This window comes from Ovis canadensis, chromosome 21 (assembly GCF_042477335.2).
Source record: "Ovis canadensis isolate MfBH-ARS-UI-01 breed Bighorn chromosome 21, ARS-UI_OviCan_v2, whole genome shotgun sequence".
NCBI lineage: Eukaryota > Metazoa > Chordata > Mammalia > Artiodactyla > Bovidae > Ovis > Ovis canadensis.
In genome coordinates, this window is record NC_091265.1 from 33,640,433 (window position 1) to 33,660,512 (window position 20,080).

The 20,080-nt window shown below is 43.6% G+C and overlaps 1 protein-coding gene across 3 annotated transcripts in view; it reads right to left on the reverse strand.

Moving 5' to 3' along the window:
* Positions 1–20,080, reverse strand: part of USP35 (ubiquitin specific peptidase 35) — a 61,665-nt gene that overhangs the window by 32,296 nt on the left and 9,289 nt on the right. For all 3 annotated transcript variants that reach the window (XM_069564911.1, XM_069564913.1, XM_069564912.1), the window contains exons 4-7: positions 19,390–19,519; positions 18,869–18,970; positions 17,093–17,251; positions 12,171–12,364 (exon numbers count right to left, since the gene is read on the reverse strand). In XM_069564911.1, coding sequence (XP_069421012.1) covers positions 12,171–12,364; positions 17,093–17,251; positions 18,869–18,970; positions 19,390–19,519 — 585 coding nt within the window. The remainder of the gene's footprint in view (positions 1–12,170; positions 12,365–17,092; positions 17,252–18,868; positions 18,971–19,389; positions 19,520–20,080) is intronic.

Consider the following 20,080-nt stretch of genomic DNA (forward strand, 5'->3'; position numbering starts at 1 on the left):
GGGAAGATAGCAGAGTAGGATGTATTAGGAAACTGTCTCGCCACCTCGACAATAACTGTACTGGCAGAATCTGTCTAATGTAACTATTTTTGGAACTCTGAAGTGTGTTAAAGGCTTGCAACTTCCAGGCAAACGCTTCCAGGGTAAGCTGGAGTCATTGTCAGTTCTCTGCAAAGAAGCGGCACGGCTGCGCACATGTCCCTGGAGCGTTTTTCACACATCTTGCAGGAGCTGCGGTGGGTAAAAGGGACTCCATCCCCCAGGATGGAGGACTCCTGCTCCAACTGCTGCTCCTGATCACACGGATGCCGACAGAGACATGGGCAGCCGTCACTGTCACAGGTTCCATCACTGTTACAAATCCTTCCACCTCAAGCTAAATTATGACTTCCAGGAGACTTAGAAGGCCAGCACTCTCCCCACTCCCACTTTCCTACTTCACCACTTCATTTCTTCCTTTTGACGAGCTAAACATTAGTGACTAGGGCATTAAAAAACAACTGCACATATGGCGAAAACTAGAAAGTGACTGCACATGCCCATCTGAAAGCCTCAGAAAAGACATAAGAATTCATTAAATTTATACTTCAGGCTGACCTGGAGCACAGAGACAGACTATAACAATAAAAAACAAAAGCAGGGACTTCCCTGGTGGTCCCTTGGTTAAGAATCTGTCTTCTAGTGCAGGGAACTCAAGTTCAACCCCCGGTTGGGGAAGTAAGATCCCACATGCTACGGGGCAGCTAAGCCGACACAGCACAACTACTGAGCCCACGTGCTGCAATGAAGACCCAGTGCAACCAAAAATTAAACAGACAAAAGAAAACAAAACCCAGGGGAAGAGGGAGAATCTGATTTCCAGAGTTCCTATATTATTAAACAAATGTCCAAAGCTCCACAATCACAAGCCATACCAAGAAACAAAAAAGTACAGCCCATTCAGAGTGGAAAAAAAAAATTCAACAAAATCTGTCCCTGAAAAAGACTTAACAGCAGATGTATGAGACAAAGACTTTAAAGCAAGGTGATAAAAGAACTAAAAGAAGAATAGAGAAAGTCAAGCAAAATGATTTGTGGGCAAAACAGAAATATCAATAAAGAGAAAAACTAAAGCAGAAACAAAAAAAAAAAACAACAAAGAAATTCTAGAGCAGAAAAGTACAATAAATGAACTTTAAAACTTAACAGAGGTAAATTTTCAGGTTTGAACAGGCAGAACAACAACTCAGTGACCTTCAAGACAGGACAATGGAATTTATCAAGGCTGAGGAACAGAAAGAAAAAAGACTGAAGAAGAGTGAACAGAACCTAAGAGGTCCACGGGACACCATCAGAAGGACCAGTACACTGCGGGAGGCCCATGAGGAGGAGAGAGAGTGAAAAGAGGGCAGAAAGAACATCTGAAACAAATAATGATTGGAAACTCCTCAAATTTGATGAAAGACAAAAATGTAAACGTCCAAGAAGTTCAACAGAATCCATTAGAAGAATTCAAAGAGACCCACACTGAGACTGATTATAATCAAACTTTCAAAAGACAAACAGCAAAATCTTGAAGGCAGCAACTGCAAAGCAAATCATCACATACAAGGGATCCTTAATAAGATTATCAGTAGATTTTCGGATCAGAAACTTTGGAGGCCATAAGAAGGTGGACAGATATATTCAAAATGCTCAAAGAAAAAAAACTGTCAACCAAAAATCCTACATCTGGCAAAATTCTTCTTCAAAAGTGAGGGAGAATCAAGACATTTCCAGATAAACAAAAGCTGAAGGAATTCATGACCACTAGACCTGTCATTCAGAAAGGCTCAAAGGAGTCTTAAACAAGGTGAAAAGAAAACACGCTAGTCAGAACCTCAAAGTCACATAGAAAATCTTGGGTCACAAATCAAGCCTCAGTAAAATTAAGAAAGTTAAAATTGTATCAAGCATCTTCTCTGACCCAACACTATGAGACTAGATATCAATTACAGGGGGAAAAGACTGCAAAACACACAAACACATGGAGAGTAAATAACACATTTCTAAGTAACAAAGAGGTTACTGAAGAAATAAGAAGGGAAATCAAAAGATTCCTGGAAACAAATGACAATGAAAACTCAACAACACAAAACCTACAGGATGTGGCAAAAGCAGTTCTTCAAAGAAGGAAGCTTATAGCGATACAATCCTGCTTCAAGAAATAAGAAAAACACTGAATGGACAACATAGCTCTACACCTAAAGCAGCTGGAAAAGGAAGAACAAAAAACCTGCAAAGTTAGAAGGAAATGAATCATGAAGATCAGAGCAGAAATCACTGAGAAAGAAATGCAGGAAACAATAGCAAGGACTAATAAAACTAAAAGCTGGTTCTTTGAGAAGATAAACAAAATTGACAAACCATTAGCCAGACTCATCAAGGAAAAAAAAAAAGGGAGAAAAATCAAATCAACAAAATTAGGAATGAAAAAGGAGAGGTTACAACAATGCAGAAATACAAAAGATCATAAGACACTATTACGAGCAGGTATATGCTAATAAAATGGACAACCTAAAGGAAATGGACAGATTCTTTGAAAAGTTCAACCTTCCAAGACTGAACCGGGAAAAAACAGAGATTATGAACAAACCAATTACAAACACTGAAATTGAAACTGTGATCAAAAATCTCCCAAAAAACAAAACCCTAGCACTGGATGGCTTCACAGGTGAATTCTATGAAACATTTAGAGAAGAGTTAATGTCTATTATCCTTCTGAAACTCTTCCAAAAAATTGCAGAGGAAGGAACACTTCCAAACTCATTCTATGAGGCCACAATCACCCTGATACCAAAACCAGACAAAGATATCACAAAAAAAGAAAATTACACGCCAATATCACTAATAAACATAGATGCAAAAACTGCAATAATAATTCTAGCAAACAATTCAACAACACATTAAAAAGCTCATACACCATGATCAAGTTGGGATGCAAGGATTCTTCAATATATACAAATCAATCAATCTGATACACCATATTAACAAACTGAAAGATAAAACCATATGATTATCCCAATAGATAAAGAAAAAGCTTTCAATAAAATTCAGCACCTATTTATGATAAAAAAAAAACTCTTCAAAAAATGGGCATAGAAGGAACCTACCTTAACATAATAAAGGCCATATACAACAAACCCACAACAAACATTCTCAAAGGTGAAAAACTGAAAGCATTCCCTCCAAGATCAGAAACAAGACAAGGGTCCCCACTCTCACCACTATTATGAAACATAGTTTTGGAAGTCCTAGCTACAACAATCAGAGAAGAGAAAGAAATAAAAGGAATCCAGATTGGAAAGGAAGGAGTAAAACTCTCAGTTTACAGATGACAAGATACTGTACATAGAAAACCATAAAGATACTATCAGAAAACTACTAGAACTAATCAGTGAATTTAAAGTAAAGTCACAGGATATAAAATCAATACACAGAAATCACTTGCATTCCCATATACTAACAATGAAAAGTCAGAAAGAGAAATTAAGGAATCAATCCAATTTACCATTGCAACCAAAACAATAAAATACCTAGGAATAAACCTACCTAAGGAGACAAAAGATCTGTCTGCAGAAAACTTTAAGACACTGATGAAAGAAATCAAAGACAACATAAACAGATGGAGGGATATATTCCATGTTTCTGGATGGGAGGAATCAATATTGTGAAAACGACTGTACTACCAAAAGCAATACACAGATTCAATGCAATCCCTGTCAAACTACCAATAGCATTTTCCACAGAGCTAGAACAAAAAGTTTCACAATTCATATGGAGACACAAAAGACCCCAAAGAGCCAAAGCAATCTTGAGGAAAAAGAATGGAGCTGGAGGAATCAACTTACCTGATTTTAGACTATACTGCAAAGCTACAGTCATTAAGACAGTAAGTACTGGTACAAAAACAGAAGTATACACCAATGGAACAAAATAGAAAGCCCAGTGGTAAATCCATGCACCTATGGGCACCTTACCTTTAATAAAGGAGGCAAGAATATACAATGGGAAAAAGAGCTCTTCGATAAGTGGTGCTGGGAGAACTGGACAACTACATGCAAAAGAATGAAATCAGAACACTTCTAACACCAAAGAAAGATAAACTTGGATTAACGATATGGATTAAAGACCTAAATGTAAGACCAGAATCTATAAAATCCTTAGAAGAAAGCACAGGCAGAACACTGTATGACATAAATCATAGCAAGGTCTTTTATGACCCACCTCCAAGAATAATGAAAATAAAAACAAAAATAAGTGGGACCTAATTAAACTTAAACATTTTTGCACAGCAAATGCAACTATAAATAAGGTGAAAGCCAACCCTCCGAATGGGAGAAAATAATAGCAAATGAAACAACTGACAAAGGATTAATTTCCAAAATATACAAGGAGCTCATACAATTCAATACCACAAAAACAAACAACCCAATCAAAAAGTGGGCAAAAGACTTAAACAGACATTTCTCCAAAGACATATGGATGTCTAATAAACAGATAAAGAGATGCTCAACATCACTCATTATTAAAGAAATGCAAATCAAAACTACAATGAGATACACCAGTCAGAATGGCCATTATCAAGAAATCTACAAACAAGAACTGTTGGAGAAGGTATGAAGAAAAAGGAGCCCTCTTGCCCTGCTGGTGGGAATGTAAATTGATACAGCCACTATGGAAGACAGTAAAAACGGTCCTTAAAAAACTAGGAATAAAACCACCATAGGATACAGCAATACCACTTCTAGATATATACCCTGAAGAAACCAAAACCAAAAAACACACATTCCCCGATGTTCACTGCAGCACTATTGACAATAGCTAGGACATGGAAGCAATCTAGATGTCCATCGACAGGGGAATGGATAAAGAAGCTGTAGTACATATATACAATGGAATGCTACTCAGCCATAAAACGGAACACATCTGAGTTAATTCTAAAGAGGTGGATGGACCTAGAGCCTATTATACAGAGTGAAGTACGTCAGAAAGAGAAAAAACAAATATCATATATTAACATATAGAGAGAGAATCTAGAAATATGGTACTGATGAACTTATTCGCAGAGCAGCAGTGAAGACACAGACATAGAGGACAGATTTATGGACAAGGATGAGGGAAAGGAGGGAGAGGCTGAGATGAATGGAGAGAGCAGCATGGAAGCATACACACTAACATTTGCAGCCAGACAGCCAAGGGGAATTTGCCGTATGACTCAGGACACTCAAACTGGGGCTCTATAATAACCTAGAGGGGTAGGAATGGGAGGGAGGCAGGACGGAGACTCAAGGTGGGGGGGACATATGTATGCCTGTGGTTAATTCATGTTGATGTATAACTGAAATCAAACCAATACTGCAAAGCAATCACCCATCAACTAAAAATAAATAAATTTTTTAAAGTCACATAGAAAAATACAGATCTCAACTAAGGTAAATACATGAGGGATTATATGTAAAGAAAAAAGACAATTATTGATGCAATAGCTAGTATTACTATAACTTTGGTTTGAAACTCAAAATTCTTCCACATAATTCAGGGGACTAATGTATCTAAAAGAATTACTTGCTTATGTTTTAGGGCACACAATTACACAGATGTAATTCTGTGACATCAACAACCAAGGTGAGATGGGATAGAGCTGTGAAGGAGCCGAGTTTTTGTATGTTATTAAAGGTAGTAGCAGTAGTAGCACTGTTAGTCGCTCAGTTGTGTCCAACTCCTTGCAACCCCATGGACTGTAGCCCGCCAGGCACCTCTGTCCATGGATTCTCCAGATAAGAATACTGGAGTGGATTGCCATTCCCTTCCCCAGGGGATCTTCCCAACCTGGGGACTGAACAAAAAAAAAAAAAGAATCAACTGAACACAAAAGAAAACAGGAATGCAATAAAAAAGCTAGAGGGCATATGGAAAATAAAGAGCCCAATGGCAGAAGTCAGTTCCCTTCTAGAAAAATGGTACTGATGAACCTATCTGCAGGACAGGAAAAGAGACACAGACGTAGAGAATGAGCGTGTGGACACAGTGGGGGAAGGAGAGGATGGGACGCATTAAGGGAGCAGAATTGAGACATACACACCACCACGTGTAACACAGCGGAAAGCTGCTGTGCGGCACAGGGAGCTCAGCTCTGCGCTCTGTGACGGCCTAGAAGGGAGGGATGTGGGAGGGAGGCTCAAGAGAGAGGCGGTATATGTATACATACAGCTGCTTCACATTGCTGTACAGCAAAAACACAACACTGTAAAGCAATTATCCTCGGATCAAAAAATAAATTTTAAAAAATCTATAAAAGGTTTTAATAAAAGCAAATGTATTAAACTCTCTCACCCGAAGAGACTGGCAGTGGCAGAACGGATAAAAATACATCCAATTATAATACTGTCTATAAGAGACTCATTTGAGATAGAAAGACACAAAGAAGTTGAAAGTGAAAGGATGGGAAAAGAAATGCCACACAAATAATAACCAAAAGAGAACAGAAGTGGTTATACTAATGTAAGACAAAACAGACTTTAAGTCAAGAAAGGTAATAAGAGACAAAAAGGGACATTATGTATTAATAAAAGGTTCAATACAGCAAGAAGACATAACAATTACAAACATGTACACACCTAATTACAGGCCATCAAAATAGATAATGCAAAAGTTAACAAAATTGAAAAGAGAAATAAACAATTCTACATTAATAGTTGGGGACCTCACGACCCCTCTCACAATAACAAACAGAACAACCAGACAGAAGATAAACAGAGAAACTGGGAAACTTAACACATATTAAAAAAACATTCTACCCAGCAACAACAGCATACACATTTTTCTCAAGTGCACAGGGACCTTTGTCCAGAAAAGACTATAAGTTTGGCTACAAATTAAGTCTCAATAGATTTAAAAGATAGATCTCATACAAAGTATCTTCTCTGACTACCACAAGATAAACTGAGAATTCAGTAAGAGAGAAAATGGAAAATTCACAAAATTGTTGAAACTAAACAACACACTTGTAAATAACCAATGGATCAAAGAAGAAATCACAAGGGGAAGTTAGAAAATACTTCAGTTCAGTTGCTCAGTCGTGTCCAACTCTGCGACCCCATGAATTGCAGCACGCCAGGCCTCCCTGTCCGTCCCCAACTCCCGGAGTTCACTTAAACTCATGTGCGAGTTAGTGATGCCATCCAGCCATCTCATCCTCTGTCGTCCCCTTCTCCTCCTGCCCCCAATCCCAACACTTAGATATGAACAAAGACAAAAATACAACATACCAAAGCTTATGTGACACAGCAAAAGTGGTGCTCCTAAAGGAGGAAATTTATAACTAAAAATGCTTATATTAAAAAACAAGAAAGAAGGCTTAATCTCCAAACTATACAAATAGGTCATACGATTCAACAACAACAAAAAAAAAAAACAACCCAATTGAAAAATCGGCAGAAGACCTTAACAGACATTTCTCCAAGGAAGACATACAGGTGGCCAGCAGGCACATGAGAAGATGCCCAACATCACTATCAGAGAAATGCAAGTCAAAACTACAATGAGGTATCACCTCACACCAGTCAGAAAAGTCATTAAAAAGTCTACAAATAACAAATGCTGGAGGAGGGAGGGGAAACCTTTCTACACTGTTGGTGGGAATGTAAGTTGGTGCAACCACTAAGGAAAACAGCTTGAAGGCTTCTCAGAAAACTAAAAACAGAATTACCGTATGATCCAGCAATCTCACAGCCAGGCACACACCTGACAAAACTATAATCCAAAAAGACACACGCACCCCTATGCTCAAAGCAGCACTATTCACGACAGCCAAGACATGGAAACAGCCTTCAGTGTCCAATGACACATGAACAGATAAAGAAAACGTGGTATACATACATGCAATGGAATATTATTCAGGCACAAGAAATGAGGGAATCTTATCATTTATGACAATTAGATACACCTTGAGGACATTACACTAAGTAAAATAAGTCAGACAAAAACAAACTGTATGGTCTCAATTATATGTGGAATCTAAAAAGACAGTTTCATAGATACAGAATACAGATCGATGGTTGCCAGAGATGGGGATTGGGTATGGGTGAAATAGATGAAGGTGGTCAAAAGATAACAAAGTTTCAGTTGCAAAATAAATAAAAGTCCTAAGAATGTAATGTACAGCATAGTTCCTATAGTTAGTAATACTGTATCGTATATGAAAGTTGCTAAGAGAATAAATCTTTAAATTTCTTATCAGAACAAAAAAATTTGTAACTATGTGTGGTTATGGATGTTAAGTAGACTTATTATGGTGATCATTTCATAGTATAGACATATGGTTGACCCTTGAACAATGCAGAGATTAGGGATGCCAACCCCCATGCTATCAAAAATCCATGCATAACTTTTGACTCCCCAAAAACATAACTGCTAATAGCCCACTGTCAACTAGAAGCCTTAAGGATAACATAGCAGTTAACACATACTTTTTATGTTATTTATATATCAACAGATATTTCATATATTCATGACATACCTTCTAGGCGACAAGGTTTGCCTTCAATTTTTTCTCAAATTGTCACAAATCTCCAAAACTTTTCCCAACATATTTATGAGAAAAAAATCCACATATAAGTGGCCCCATGCAATTCAAACCTACGTTGTTCAAGGGTCAACTAATGGTATACTGAATCATTACACAATACACTTGAAATTAATGCCGTTATATGTCAATTATATCTCAATAAAAGTAAATTTTTTAAAAAGCAACCTCTTTCAACAACAACAACAAAAAAGACTATCCACTCCACAGAGAATCTTTAAAAATGGTACAAATGAACTTATTTACAAAGTAGAAATAGTCACAGATGTAAAAAAAACCAACAACAACAACACTGGTTATGGTTATCAGTTACCAGGGGGAAAAGGAGAGGAGGAGGGATAAAGTGGGATATGGGGATTGACATAGGCACACTACTATATGCAAAATAGGTAACTAATAAGGACCTACTGTACAGAACTGGGAACGCTACTCAATATTCTGCAGTGGCCTATCTAGAATCTAAAAAAAGAGTGGATATATGTCTATGTATAACTGATTCATTTCGCTATACAGCAGAAACTAACAGAACATTGGAAATCAACTATATTGCAGTACATATTTTTTTAAAAAAAGATTATCCACAGAGTAAAAAGACAACCCTAGAAGCCTCTGGGAAAAAAAAATATTTGCCAATCATGTATGTAATAAGGGATTAATATTCAGAACATACCAAAAAAACCTCCTAAACCTCAACAAAAACAACCTGATTCAAAAATAGGCAATGGATTTAAACTGACTTTTTGCCAAAGAATAGACACAAATGGCCAATAAGCACATAAAAAGATGCTCTACATCACTAATCATTACAGAAATGGCAAATTAAAAACCATAATAACATGCCACCTCACACCCATTTGTTACTGTTGTTGTTTAATCGATAAGTCATGTCTGACTCTTTTGTGACCCAATGGACTATAGCCTGTCAGGATCCTCTGTCCATAGGATTTCCCAGGCAGGAATATTGGAGTCATTGCCATTTCCTTCTCCAGGGATCAAACTTGCATTTCCTGCATTGGTAGGTGGGTCCTCTACCACTGAGCCACCAGGGAAACCCTTACACCTATTAGTTAGTTAGTTAGTTCAGTCGCTCAGTCGTGTCCGACTCTTTGTGACCCCATGAATCGCAGCACGCCAGGCCTCCCTGTCCATCACCAACTCCCGGAGTTCACTCAGACTCATGTCCATCGAGTCCGTGATGCCATCCAGCCAGCTCATCCTCGGTCGTCCCCTTCTCCTCCTGTCCCCAATCCCTCCCAGCATCAGAGTCTTTTCGGATGAGTCAACTCTTCGCATGAGGTGGCCAAAGTACTGGAGCTTCAACTTTAGCATCATTCCTTCCAAAGAAATCCCAGGGCTGATCTCCTTGCAGTCCAAGGGACCCTCAAGAGTCTTCTCCAACACCACAGTTCAAAAGCATCAAATCTTCGGCGCTCAGCCTTTTTCACAGTCCAACTCTCACATCCATACATGACCACTGGAAACAATAGCCTTGACTAGACGGACCTTAGTCGGCAAAGTAATGTCTCTGCTTTTGAATATACTATCTAGGGTGGTCATCACTTTTCTTCCAAGGAGTAAGCGTCTTTTAATTTCATGGCTGCAGTCATCATCTGCAGTGATTTTGGAGCCCCCCAAAATAAATTCTGACACTGTTTCCACTGTTTCCCCATCTATTTCCCATTAAGTGATGGGACCGGATACCATGATCTTCATTTTCTGAATGTTGAGCTTTAAGCCAACTTTTTCACTCTCCTCTTTCACTTTCATCAAGAGGCTTTTGAGTTCCTCTTCACTTTCTGCCATAAGGGTGGTGTCATCTGCATATCTGAGGTTATTGATATCGGATGACTTATTAAAAAAAACAAAAAAAACCAGAAATGTTGGAAAGATATAGAGAAATCTATACCTTTATGTACTGTTTGTAGGAATGTAAACTGGTGCTGTCACTGTGAAGAACAAGACAGAGGTTCCTCAAAAAGTCTAAAAAACAAAATTACCAAATGATCCAGTAATTCCACTTCTGGGTATGTATCTGAAAGGATCATAAGCAGGGTCTCTAAGAGATACTTGTGCTCCCATGTTCATAACAGGTAAAACACAGAAGGTAAAACACATCATTTTGCCAATGAACAGATTACCAAAATGTGGTTTATACACACAATGGAATATTGCCCAGCCTTTAAAAAGGAAAGAAATTCTGCGATACGCAGAGTATAACCAAAGCACTGGCTCTATATGGATGAATCTCAAAGATATTTACTAAGTGAAATAAGGCAAAAAGACAAACACTGTATATGAGGTACTTAACGCAGAGACAACAATCACAGAGGCAGAAAGTATAATGGTGGTTACCAGAGGCTGTGGGGAAGGGAGAATGGGAATATGGGCAGTTATTACTTAATAGGCATAGAGCTTCAGATTTACAACAGGAAAAGAGTTACAGGGATGGATGGTAGTGACGGCTGCACAACAATTGTGAACACAATCTGACACCACTGAACTGTATACTTAAAAACGATTAACATGGTAAATTTTGTTATGTGCATTTTTAAACACACACACACAGAAAAGGAAAATTGAGGTGCCTCCCCTCGTGGTCCAGTGGCTGGGAATCTGCCTGCCAAAGCAGGGGACACGGGTTCGATCTCTGGTCTGGGTACTAAGACCCACACGCCTCGGGACAACCAAGCCCACGTGCCACAACTACTGAACCCGAGCACCTGGAGCCTGTGCTCCGCAGCAAGAGAAACCTGCACAGCAAGAAGCCTGCGCACCACAACCAGGGTGGCTCCCGCTCATTCCAACTAGGGGAAGCCGGCGAGAAGCAACTAAGACCCAGCACAGCCACAAATAAATTAAAACAGGAAAATAGGGAGGAAAGTATGTCTGCTGCAGTGGCTGAAACCTTGATTGATCTTTAAGCAAGTCATCAGTTGAATAGGTATCCACTGACAACAACAATTTTGTTTCACTACAGTACTCTTGCCTGGAAAATCCCATGGATGGAGGAGCCTGGTGGGCTGCAGTCCATGAGGTCGCTAGGAGTCGGACACGACTGAGAGACTTCACTTTCACTTTTCACTTTCAGGCACTGGAGAAGGCAATGGCAACCCACTCCAGTGTTCTTGCCTGGAGAATCCCAGGGATGGGGGAGCCTGGTGGGCTGCTGTCTCTGGGGTCGCACAGAGTCGGACACGACTGAAGTGACTTAGCAGCAGCAGCAATGCCAAGGAAAGTGGAAGTTCTACTGTGGAAGACACTGTCCACCCTCTCAGACTCTAGGAGAAAAGTGAGTGATGTCGACCAACACAGCAAACCCACTTCCCGCTGCAGCCTGGCCCCCAAATCCCCACCTTAAGTTCCCATCAAGTCTTGACCTATTGCCTAGACAACAGCCTGCAGCCCTCTGGGAGCTCTCACCTGCCCTTCACATACCCACAGACCTCAGGGAACTGTGCCCATGATACACAGCAGGAGCCCCCCATCTCCAACCCCCAGCCCTACCCCCACACACCAGGAAGCCCAGCAGGCAGAGGCAGACAAGAAAGATAAAAGCAGCACCTACTCGGAAGCCATGAACAAGGCCTGAAGGATGCTGTTCACGTAGCACGTGTTGCCCAGGTTGATTAAACCAATCTTGCCCGTGTCTGACTTGGCCATGAGCCGGGGATAAAAGCCGGCCAACTCACTCTTCTGTGAGGTCCAGGCGTCCTGCCCCAGCAGCTGCTTGATTCGGTCCTCACTGGGAACATGGAGGTCCTGAGTGAGGAACAAGCCAGAGGGACGCTGAGCACCAGGGTTAGCTCTAAGAATACCACCTCCTCCAGGAAACCCTGGAATATAGCCCATCACACACGGGTCAAGCACACCACCCAAAAAATGTCTCAGAGATGTGTGTGAACAGTCCCCTGCTTTCAAACATATTCTAGGTTTTCACCTTGACATGTGGGCCTTCGAGATGATCTTTCATGTCACAACTGCCTTTAGAAAGGGGTAAAATCTTCACTACGTAGATGAAAAAAACAAAGACCCAGATAGAGAAAGGATTTTCTGAAGAGGCAATAAATGAAGACTCTATTATATGTTAAGATGAGCCCAGGATGAGACACACTTTAAGCAATGACAGCACCGGCCCCCTGGCCCAATCCAGCCGTGCTGAGCTCTCAACCCTGGTCCTGACTCCTGTGCTCACAGCTCTCTGGCTGTGGTCAGTAAGCCAGCCTGACTCAGCCAGTTAACCTCCCTGGACCTCAGTTTGCTCATCTGTCAAATGAGGACACTCCTACCGTATGTCAGTTCAGCACGCTATACTTTAACGGGGCCTGCTCCTATTTACACCTTCTTCACGTTCAAGTTCGCACAGTCAGCTTTTTCAAATTAGTCTCACACACACAGACACACACACACACAGACACACACACACACAGACACACACACACACACACCCCACCCCACCCCACCCCACCCCACCCCCGGCCCACAGTCAGGATGGTGGGAGGATCCTGGGGGTCTGAGGTATGAGTCCTTGGTCACAGGCGCAGGGTTAGCACACTTGACCACTCATTACCCTTTTTCACACCGGACACTGAAGAGAGTATAACCAAAGCGCTGGCTCTAAGGATGACATAGTCTAAAGAAAAATGCCCTAGCATAATAATGCAACATTATTCACTAGATTTAAGTGGTATTCACGACAGTTCCTCTAGCCCCGTTCTTATTTCCAGATCTTAGCACAGTTCCTAGATCTGTCTAAGGTTCCTGAGCTTCAAACCAGCTTAGCACTGAAAGCCCTCATCAATGCAAAAGGTAGGGCTCAAGAAGTGGTTTAATACATTTGCTCACTCATTTCCCATGATGGTTTATCAGATAATTTATCAGATTAGTCAGTCACCTCCCACAGATAGTAAAAATACAGGAGGTGCCTGAGGTAAGAAGCTAGGCATGTGTGCTTAGTCATGTCCAACTCTTTATGACCACATGGACTGTAGCCAGCCAGGCTCCTCTGTTCATGGAATTTTCCAGGCAAGAATACTGGAGTGGGCTGCCATTTCCTCCTCCAGGGGATTTTCCTGACCCAGGGATCGAACCCACTCTTGCATCTGCTGCACTGGCAGGCAGATTCTTTACCAGCTGAGCCACCAGAAAAACCCAAAGAAAAGAAGCTAAGGGCTCAGTAACTTTGTAGTCCCTTCTTTTTTCTTCCTACTATCCCCAATCCAACCCCACCCCACACAAAACATAAACAAATAGGGACAAAAAGACAGAACCAACACTCCCTGCTCCATCAACACCACAAAATGCAAAAATATCCACACTAGAAAAAAAAAATCAAAAAAAAAAAAAAGAAAGAAAAAAAATCAAATGTCATTTTCCCCAAAGAAGGCAACTTTGTACTCACAGGAGAAAAAAGAGAATAAAACAAAAACTTTCAAATAACTTTCAAGCTCCTCCTGTTACTAGAAATCTACATAAAACGTAGCTCCCTCAGCAAGGACCACAGCCCCCAGAGAAACTGCCATAACTTAACACAACTGCCTAAGTGAGAGAACTTTCCAGAATTTATAAAGGTGCCTGTATACAGAGGTCGGGAAGACTCCCTGGGGGAGGAAATGGCAACCCACGCCAGTATCCTTGCCTGCAAAATCCCACAGACAGAGGAGACTGGCAGGCCACAGTCAATGGCGTTGCAGAGAGTCTGACATGACTTAGCAACTAAAAAACAGCAATTCAAAGGATGAATAAAATGTGGAAGAATTTAATAAACAATAAATCCTATTAATACTTTGCAGACTTGCCTCTCAAACTGGCTTGTACCAAAAGGTAGTCAAAGCCATACAACAAGTATCACACATCTTCCTAGATCTATATTAGCTAAAATCCAAGGAAGAAAAATATGTTTCTATTAAAACAGATTATGAAGTATAATTATGAAGTATATACTTGAATCTTTGATATGACTTGAGATTTTACAGAAACTGAGCTTGTGTCAGGCTGCTTGGGGTAACTCCCCTCTTCTGGGGTCAAGTACTTCGGAGGAGATGTTGAGAAGCCCAGATCTGCTGGACCAAGCAGTCACTCAGCCTCATTTTCTGCCCATCTTCTCGTCTCGCCTCTCTTCCACCACACGTGACCACCAAACTGGACGTGCACGTTCTTGCTCCCACACCTTATCCCCTGGCCTCCTCCTTCCAGTTCCTGTCCCTCAAGGTCTATATATATCCCCTCTCCAGAAGACTTTCCATAATCTTCTCAAGTGGGGGCCCTCACACTATCTATACCTGTCTTATAGAGCTTAACTTCCTGCAGCCAGTTGCATATGTATTTGCAGACTCACCTTGCCCCTCTGGATCAGGCCATAGCCTCCAGTGTGCAAAACCTGGATCTCCCTCCGTGTCAGTTTCCCCTGGTGCCCAGTTCAGGGCCGTGCTCCCTCTTTGTTCACACCTCCATGATACCATACGTCACACCACAGTCCTGTTCATTCACTCACTTATTAGACACACAGATCAAAACGACACGGTCCCTGCCCATCAGAAGCTCATAGGAACAGTCATTTTCAACAAGTTTGAGTCCTGTCTCCTCTGCTCAACCACCTCCAGTGCCAAGGAGCTCATGATCTAATAAGGGAGCTGCTTCTACTGTTGGTTAGTTCTGACTGTTTCAAAAAAAAAACAACAAAAAACTCTTTCTCATGCTCAATTGGAAGAACTGAGAAAAATCCAAGTAAATGACAGGTTGTGTTTACCTACTCTCATTCATGGTGGTTTGTTCCCTTGTGTGTTTTGTAATCTGGGGATTATAAACTCATCTTTAGTAGAATTTTATCTTTGTGGCTTGAAAGCTGTTTCTTGTCTGCTTTTATTAGGCAACCCTTGGGTATTACAAGTTTATGACCACTTTCAGTGTTAGTATCTGAGCTTAAGGGGTCCCATAACTGCAAAAAAAGATAAGAACCTGAACCCCTAAAACCACATGAGAGCAGTCCAGTGATGACAAATGTCTTTTTTCCCAATCCAAGCCAGAGAACTTTCCTTGATGTCTATTTGGGACCATGTGTATTTTTTCTAGAACATCATTTGCTAATAGTAAAGCCTTTCTTGGGTCCCGAATTACAGGGGCCCCTTGATATTAACTCCCTCCTGGGGGCAGGCCCTAACCTCAGCTCCTGTCCCCACCAGCTCATGCCCCGTGGGGGCTGAGGTTGGCCATCTCACCCAACTTCCCTCCCCACCTCATGGCTAAAGAGTATCACTTCTCATTCACCACTCTGGAATTTGATTTTCTCTTCCTTTTTGGCCCCTGTGGATCCTTACTTACTCTCTTGCAAGCTCAGCTATATACTTAAAAAGATGTTTGTTATATTTTAACAAGCATTTCTCGGTGTTTTGCAATGGGACATTTCTCAGGTTACTTTTCTGCTATGTTATAGAAATGGAAGTCAGATCAGACGTCCTCAAAGGATCATCACGTACCTGGACATCCGTCACCCACATTTGAACCTGTCCTCTGCATCACGCAGTGGGAAAGGGCTCGGCAACCCTGGGCCCTGGCTGCATCTCTCACTATCTCCATGACTGTGAATAAAATACCACATCTCTCAGAGTCTCATTTTCCTCGTCTATGAAACTGCAACAACATCAGTACCTGCCTCATAGGTTTCTAGTGAGCAAGAGAAGACAGAATGTATTGGAAGACACTGGCAAGTGTGACTCTAGCTATCAACACTGGTTATTCTCCTAGCTGTTCAGATGAAGCTGGGTTCAGAAGCCCTTTTCTTCCTTGCAGCCTCCTCTTCTGACTGGAGGAGATCTGTCCCTCCTCTGCCTCCTCACTGCTCTTGGGCTGATTCTCACATGCACTTCATAACCTGCTTAGATCAGATTTATGAGTAAACACGTCAGTCACCCCACTGGGCTGTGAGCTTCTCAAAGGGAGATTTGATCTGCCTCATGCCTGCATCCCCAGTTCCCACCCTGGGCCCGGCACAGAGTGGGGCATAAGTCTGCTCCTGGAGCGCTCAGTCTAAGAGCAGACCGACACACAGACAGTGACGACGTGTGGCAGAGGGATGCACTAGGGCTGTGGAAGCTCAAAGAGGCCATGATCCAGCCAAGGGGCAGGGCTGGGGTGGGGGGTCATTCAGAGTCATCAGGGAAGGCTTCCTGAGGCAGGTATCCCTTCAGCAGAGCCTTCAAGAAGGCTTAGGAGGAGGAGCAGGGGCTGTCCAGGCAGAACAAGAGAGCAGTTTAAGTTAGAGTGATTGGCACATACAAAGGCTCAGAACAATCAAGACAGGAAGATCCATCTAGGGGAATGGCAGGTGGCTCAGGGTGCCTGAAGCACAGGATGGGCCGGGGGAGACGATGGGAGACAGTCAAGGGCTAAAGTATGGACGGCTGCCACCAATCTGCAGCGTGGCCTTGAGGAAAGCCCAAACTGGCACCTCTGCCCGAGTGGGGTACAGGAACAGTGGGGACCGTCGCTCACCTTGATGGCCTCCATGACGGGTTCATACAGATCCGGGAAGCCGGGAAACCGGAACACCATGCAGTGGACCAGCTCCGCCAGTTGCTCCAGGCAGCTGGTCCCCGAGTTGGAGTCCTCCTTGACCAGAGATGCCACCATTGGGGGGATGTGAGGGAGGAGCTGTGACAGCAGAGGAGGGTTAGTCAGCACCAGTTTCCCCGCCTGAGTTGTGGGGCAGTGGTCAATGCTGGAAGCACCCAGAGATTTTTGAAAGCAGGGAGGTGTGCCCACCTGACCACTGTGCCCCTTACCTGCATGGGGCTCTATGCTCTGCAGGCAGCTGACTCTTTACAACACACGACCTTGGATACTCTGCCTCACTCTCTTCATCTGTTTAATGGGACAAATAGATCCCTGCTCACAGCTGAGGGCAGGCCTGAGCCCCAGCTATTGAGTATCAGCCAATGGATCTCCCCGAAGAGCCCGAAGGCCAGAGTGACCCGGGTTACTCTGTCACCCAGGAGCGATGCTGGGGCCACAGTGTGGTCAGCTGGTGGCAGCCCTGCCAGAGATGAGTGGCAGCAAACGTTTATCGTGTGAAGCACTTCCTCCTCACAGTGACATGTGGCGATTACTCTCCCCGTTTTATAGATGAAGAAACTAAATGAGACAGGTTATGTAATTTGCCAAGGACTTCACCAAGGGTTATGGCAGAAGTTGCTGTCTGAGCCAGGTCTGTATGAACCCAAAGCCCATTTTTTTTTCCTCTGTACTACAGTGTTAACTTTCAAACCTATAGGGAAGCCACACCATAATGTACCAGGGATGGAAGAGTCAGGCTACAGAAACTGGAAGCAGGAGAGCCCAGGAAAAGGATGGGGAGAAAAAAAAAATATATATATATATATATATGTATATATCTCAAGTCCCGTGTATCTAACAGGCTATGACAAATGTGACCTCATCTAACCCTGTTCCACCAGCCTAAGGGTTTATCCCCAACCCACGCTGAGAGCTAAGTGTCTGGCCCAAGGCCACCACATCTGATCAATGGCAGAGCTGAGACTCAACCCCACGCAACCCCAATCCTTGGTTCGCTGCTCTTCCCACTGTGCAAGTCAGGAAGCATGTTTCAGCACTGATCAAGGGCCACAAGAATCCCGGGCCCCTTCTGCAGGGCTGCGGGCTGCTCTTCCCAAGGGAGGGCCCAGAAAGCAGCAGAGAGGGCCTGGAGCCGAGGCCAGGCCTCCTGGGTGCTGATGGACAGCAAAGTTTAGACGGGACTCCTGATGGACTCCTAACCTATATTGGGTCAGACCAACTCAGTGAGACCAACTCAGCTGGAATCTTCCCTGTACCACTCACCAGCAGTGTGCCTGCAACATGCAATCTAATCTCCCTAATCTGCAGTTTCTTCAGTTGAAAAATGGAGAAAATGACAGAAACCTCTGTCTTGGGGCTACTCTGGGAGTAAAATGAATGAACTTGGGTAATGTCTTTAGCACTGTGTCTGCCACAGAGCTGGCACCCAAGAAACACCGCTGCCGTTCATTCTAGGCCTGGCACTCTACTCAGGGCCCAGGCGGAGTGTCACACGCACTCTTTGGCCTCGGTTTCCTATCTGTAAAACTGGATCTCAAGTCTCTTCCAGTGCTACCATCCAGGTACTGGAGGTCTTAGCCTTCAAGCCCCATCACCTTAAGCCCCAACAGAGATAACACGTCTGGCCTCTAGCCAGACCAGTGGGGGATGCAGGGCCACCCACCCATCCTCGGGGCAACATGCAGGGCCCCTTACCAGGTGGAAGGCCTCATGGGAGTGCTGGAAGGTCAGGAGCATGTACTTGAGGACGGACAAGGCAGCGCCCCGGACAATGGGATACAGAAGCTTGGAGAAAACCTGGAAAAAAAAAAAAACCCTGGTCAGGAGTCCCACAGACCTGGGCCACCCAGGGCCAAGTGTAGCCACAGGCCTGAAAGGGGGCCAGAGACTCCAGAGTCGAAGCAGCAGACCCATGAGGGAGCAAGAACCCAGAGGTGCTCACAGACTCGGGTGGATGGACAGCCGGTGAAATGCACAGCAAGACAGTCAGATATCGGATGGATGGATGGACCAAAAGTGATAGACGCACACACTTGAATGAAGAGTCAGAGAAGTGAATGGGGGAAACCTGAGGCCCAGGGGAAGCAGTGAATTGTCCCCGGTCACCGTGAGCATGGGTGGGAGCCTCAGTGCTCTGCCTCCCAGACCTGCACTGCCCCTGGCAAGAGACCAGTGGGAAAGGCCAGAGGCCAGGGCTAGGACAGGGGCCCACCAACCTTCTCAATTTTGGCGAGTGAAACCTCGATCAAGATGCTGAACTTCTTAACAGCGGCCAGACCCTTCAGCAGTGCAATGATCCACTTGTCAATATTCTTCCCCAGGGGCCAGGACACCCAGTCGATCATCCTGGTGAGGGGAGTGACAGTGACGCAAGCACCAGGGAGTCCCAAACGCCTGGGAGCGGGCAGCCCAGGGACCAGCCATACTGACCTGAGACCCCCCCCACACTGACTCACACCTACACAGGGCGGCCCTGGGGTCTGGAGGATGAACAGGACACCCTGGGGACTACAAACGAGCCAAGCACAGGCACCCGGCAGAGACTGGGGCTCCCAGCCCGGCAGGAGGGAAGCCAGGCCCTCTCAACGCCCCAAACCTCACCCCACACACACTGCGCTGCAGTGGCAGAGCAGGGCTTTCAGCTGCCTCTGCCTGGACTGTGGGGCCCAATGGCAGGAGAAGTACTGCCCCCAGGCCAGAAGCTCTGGCTCCCGCAAACCTTCGCTTGTGACCTGGAGCAAGTCACTTACTCTCTTTAGCCTCAGTTTCTTCCTCTGTCAAATAGAGACAACACCTACCTCACAGGGCTGTTGTATGGATTAAGAGATAATGGCTAACCGATGACATTCATTCAATCTGCAACAGGCATTGCTCAGCCTTACATGTATTAACCCATGTGACCTCCGC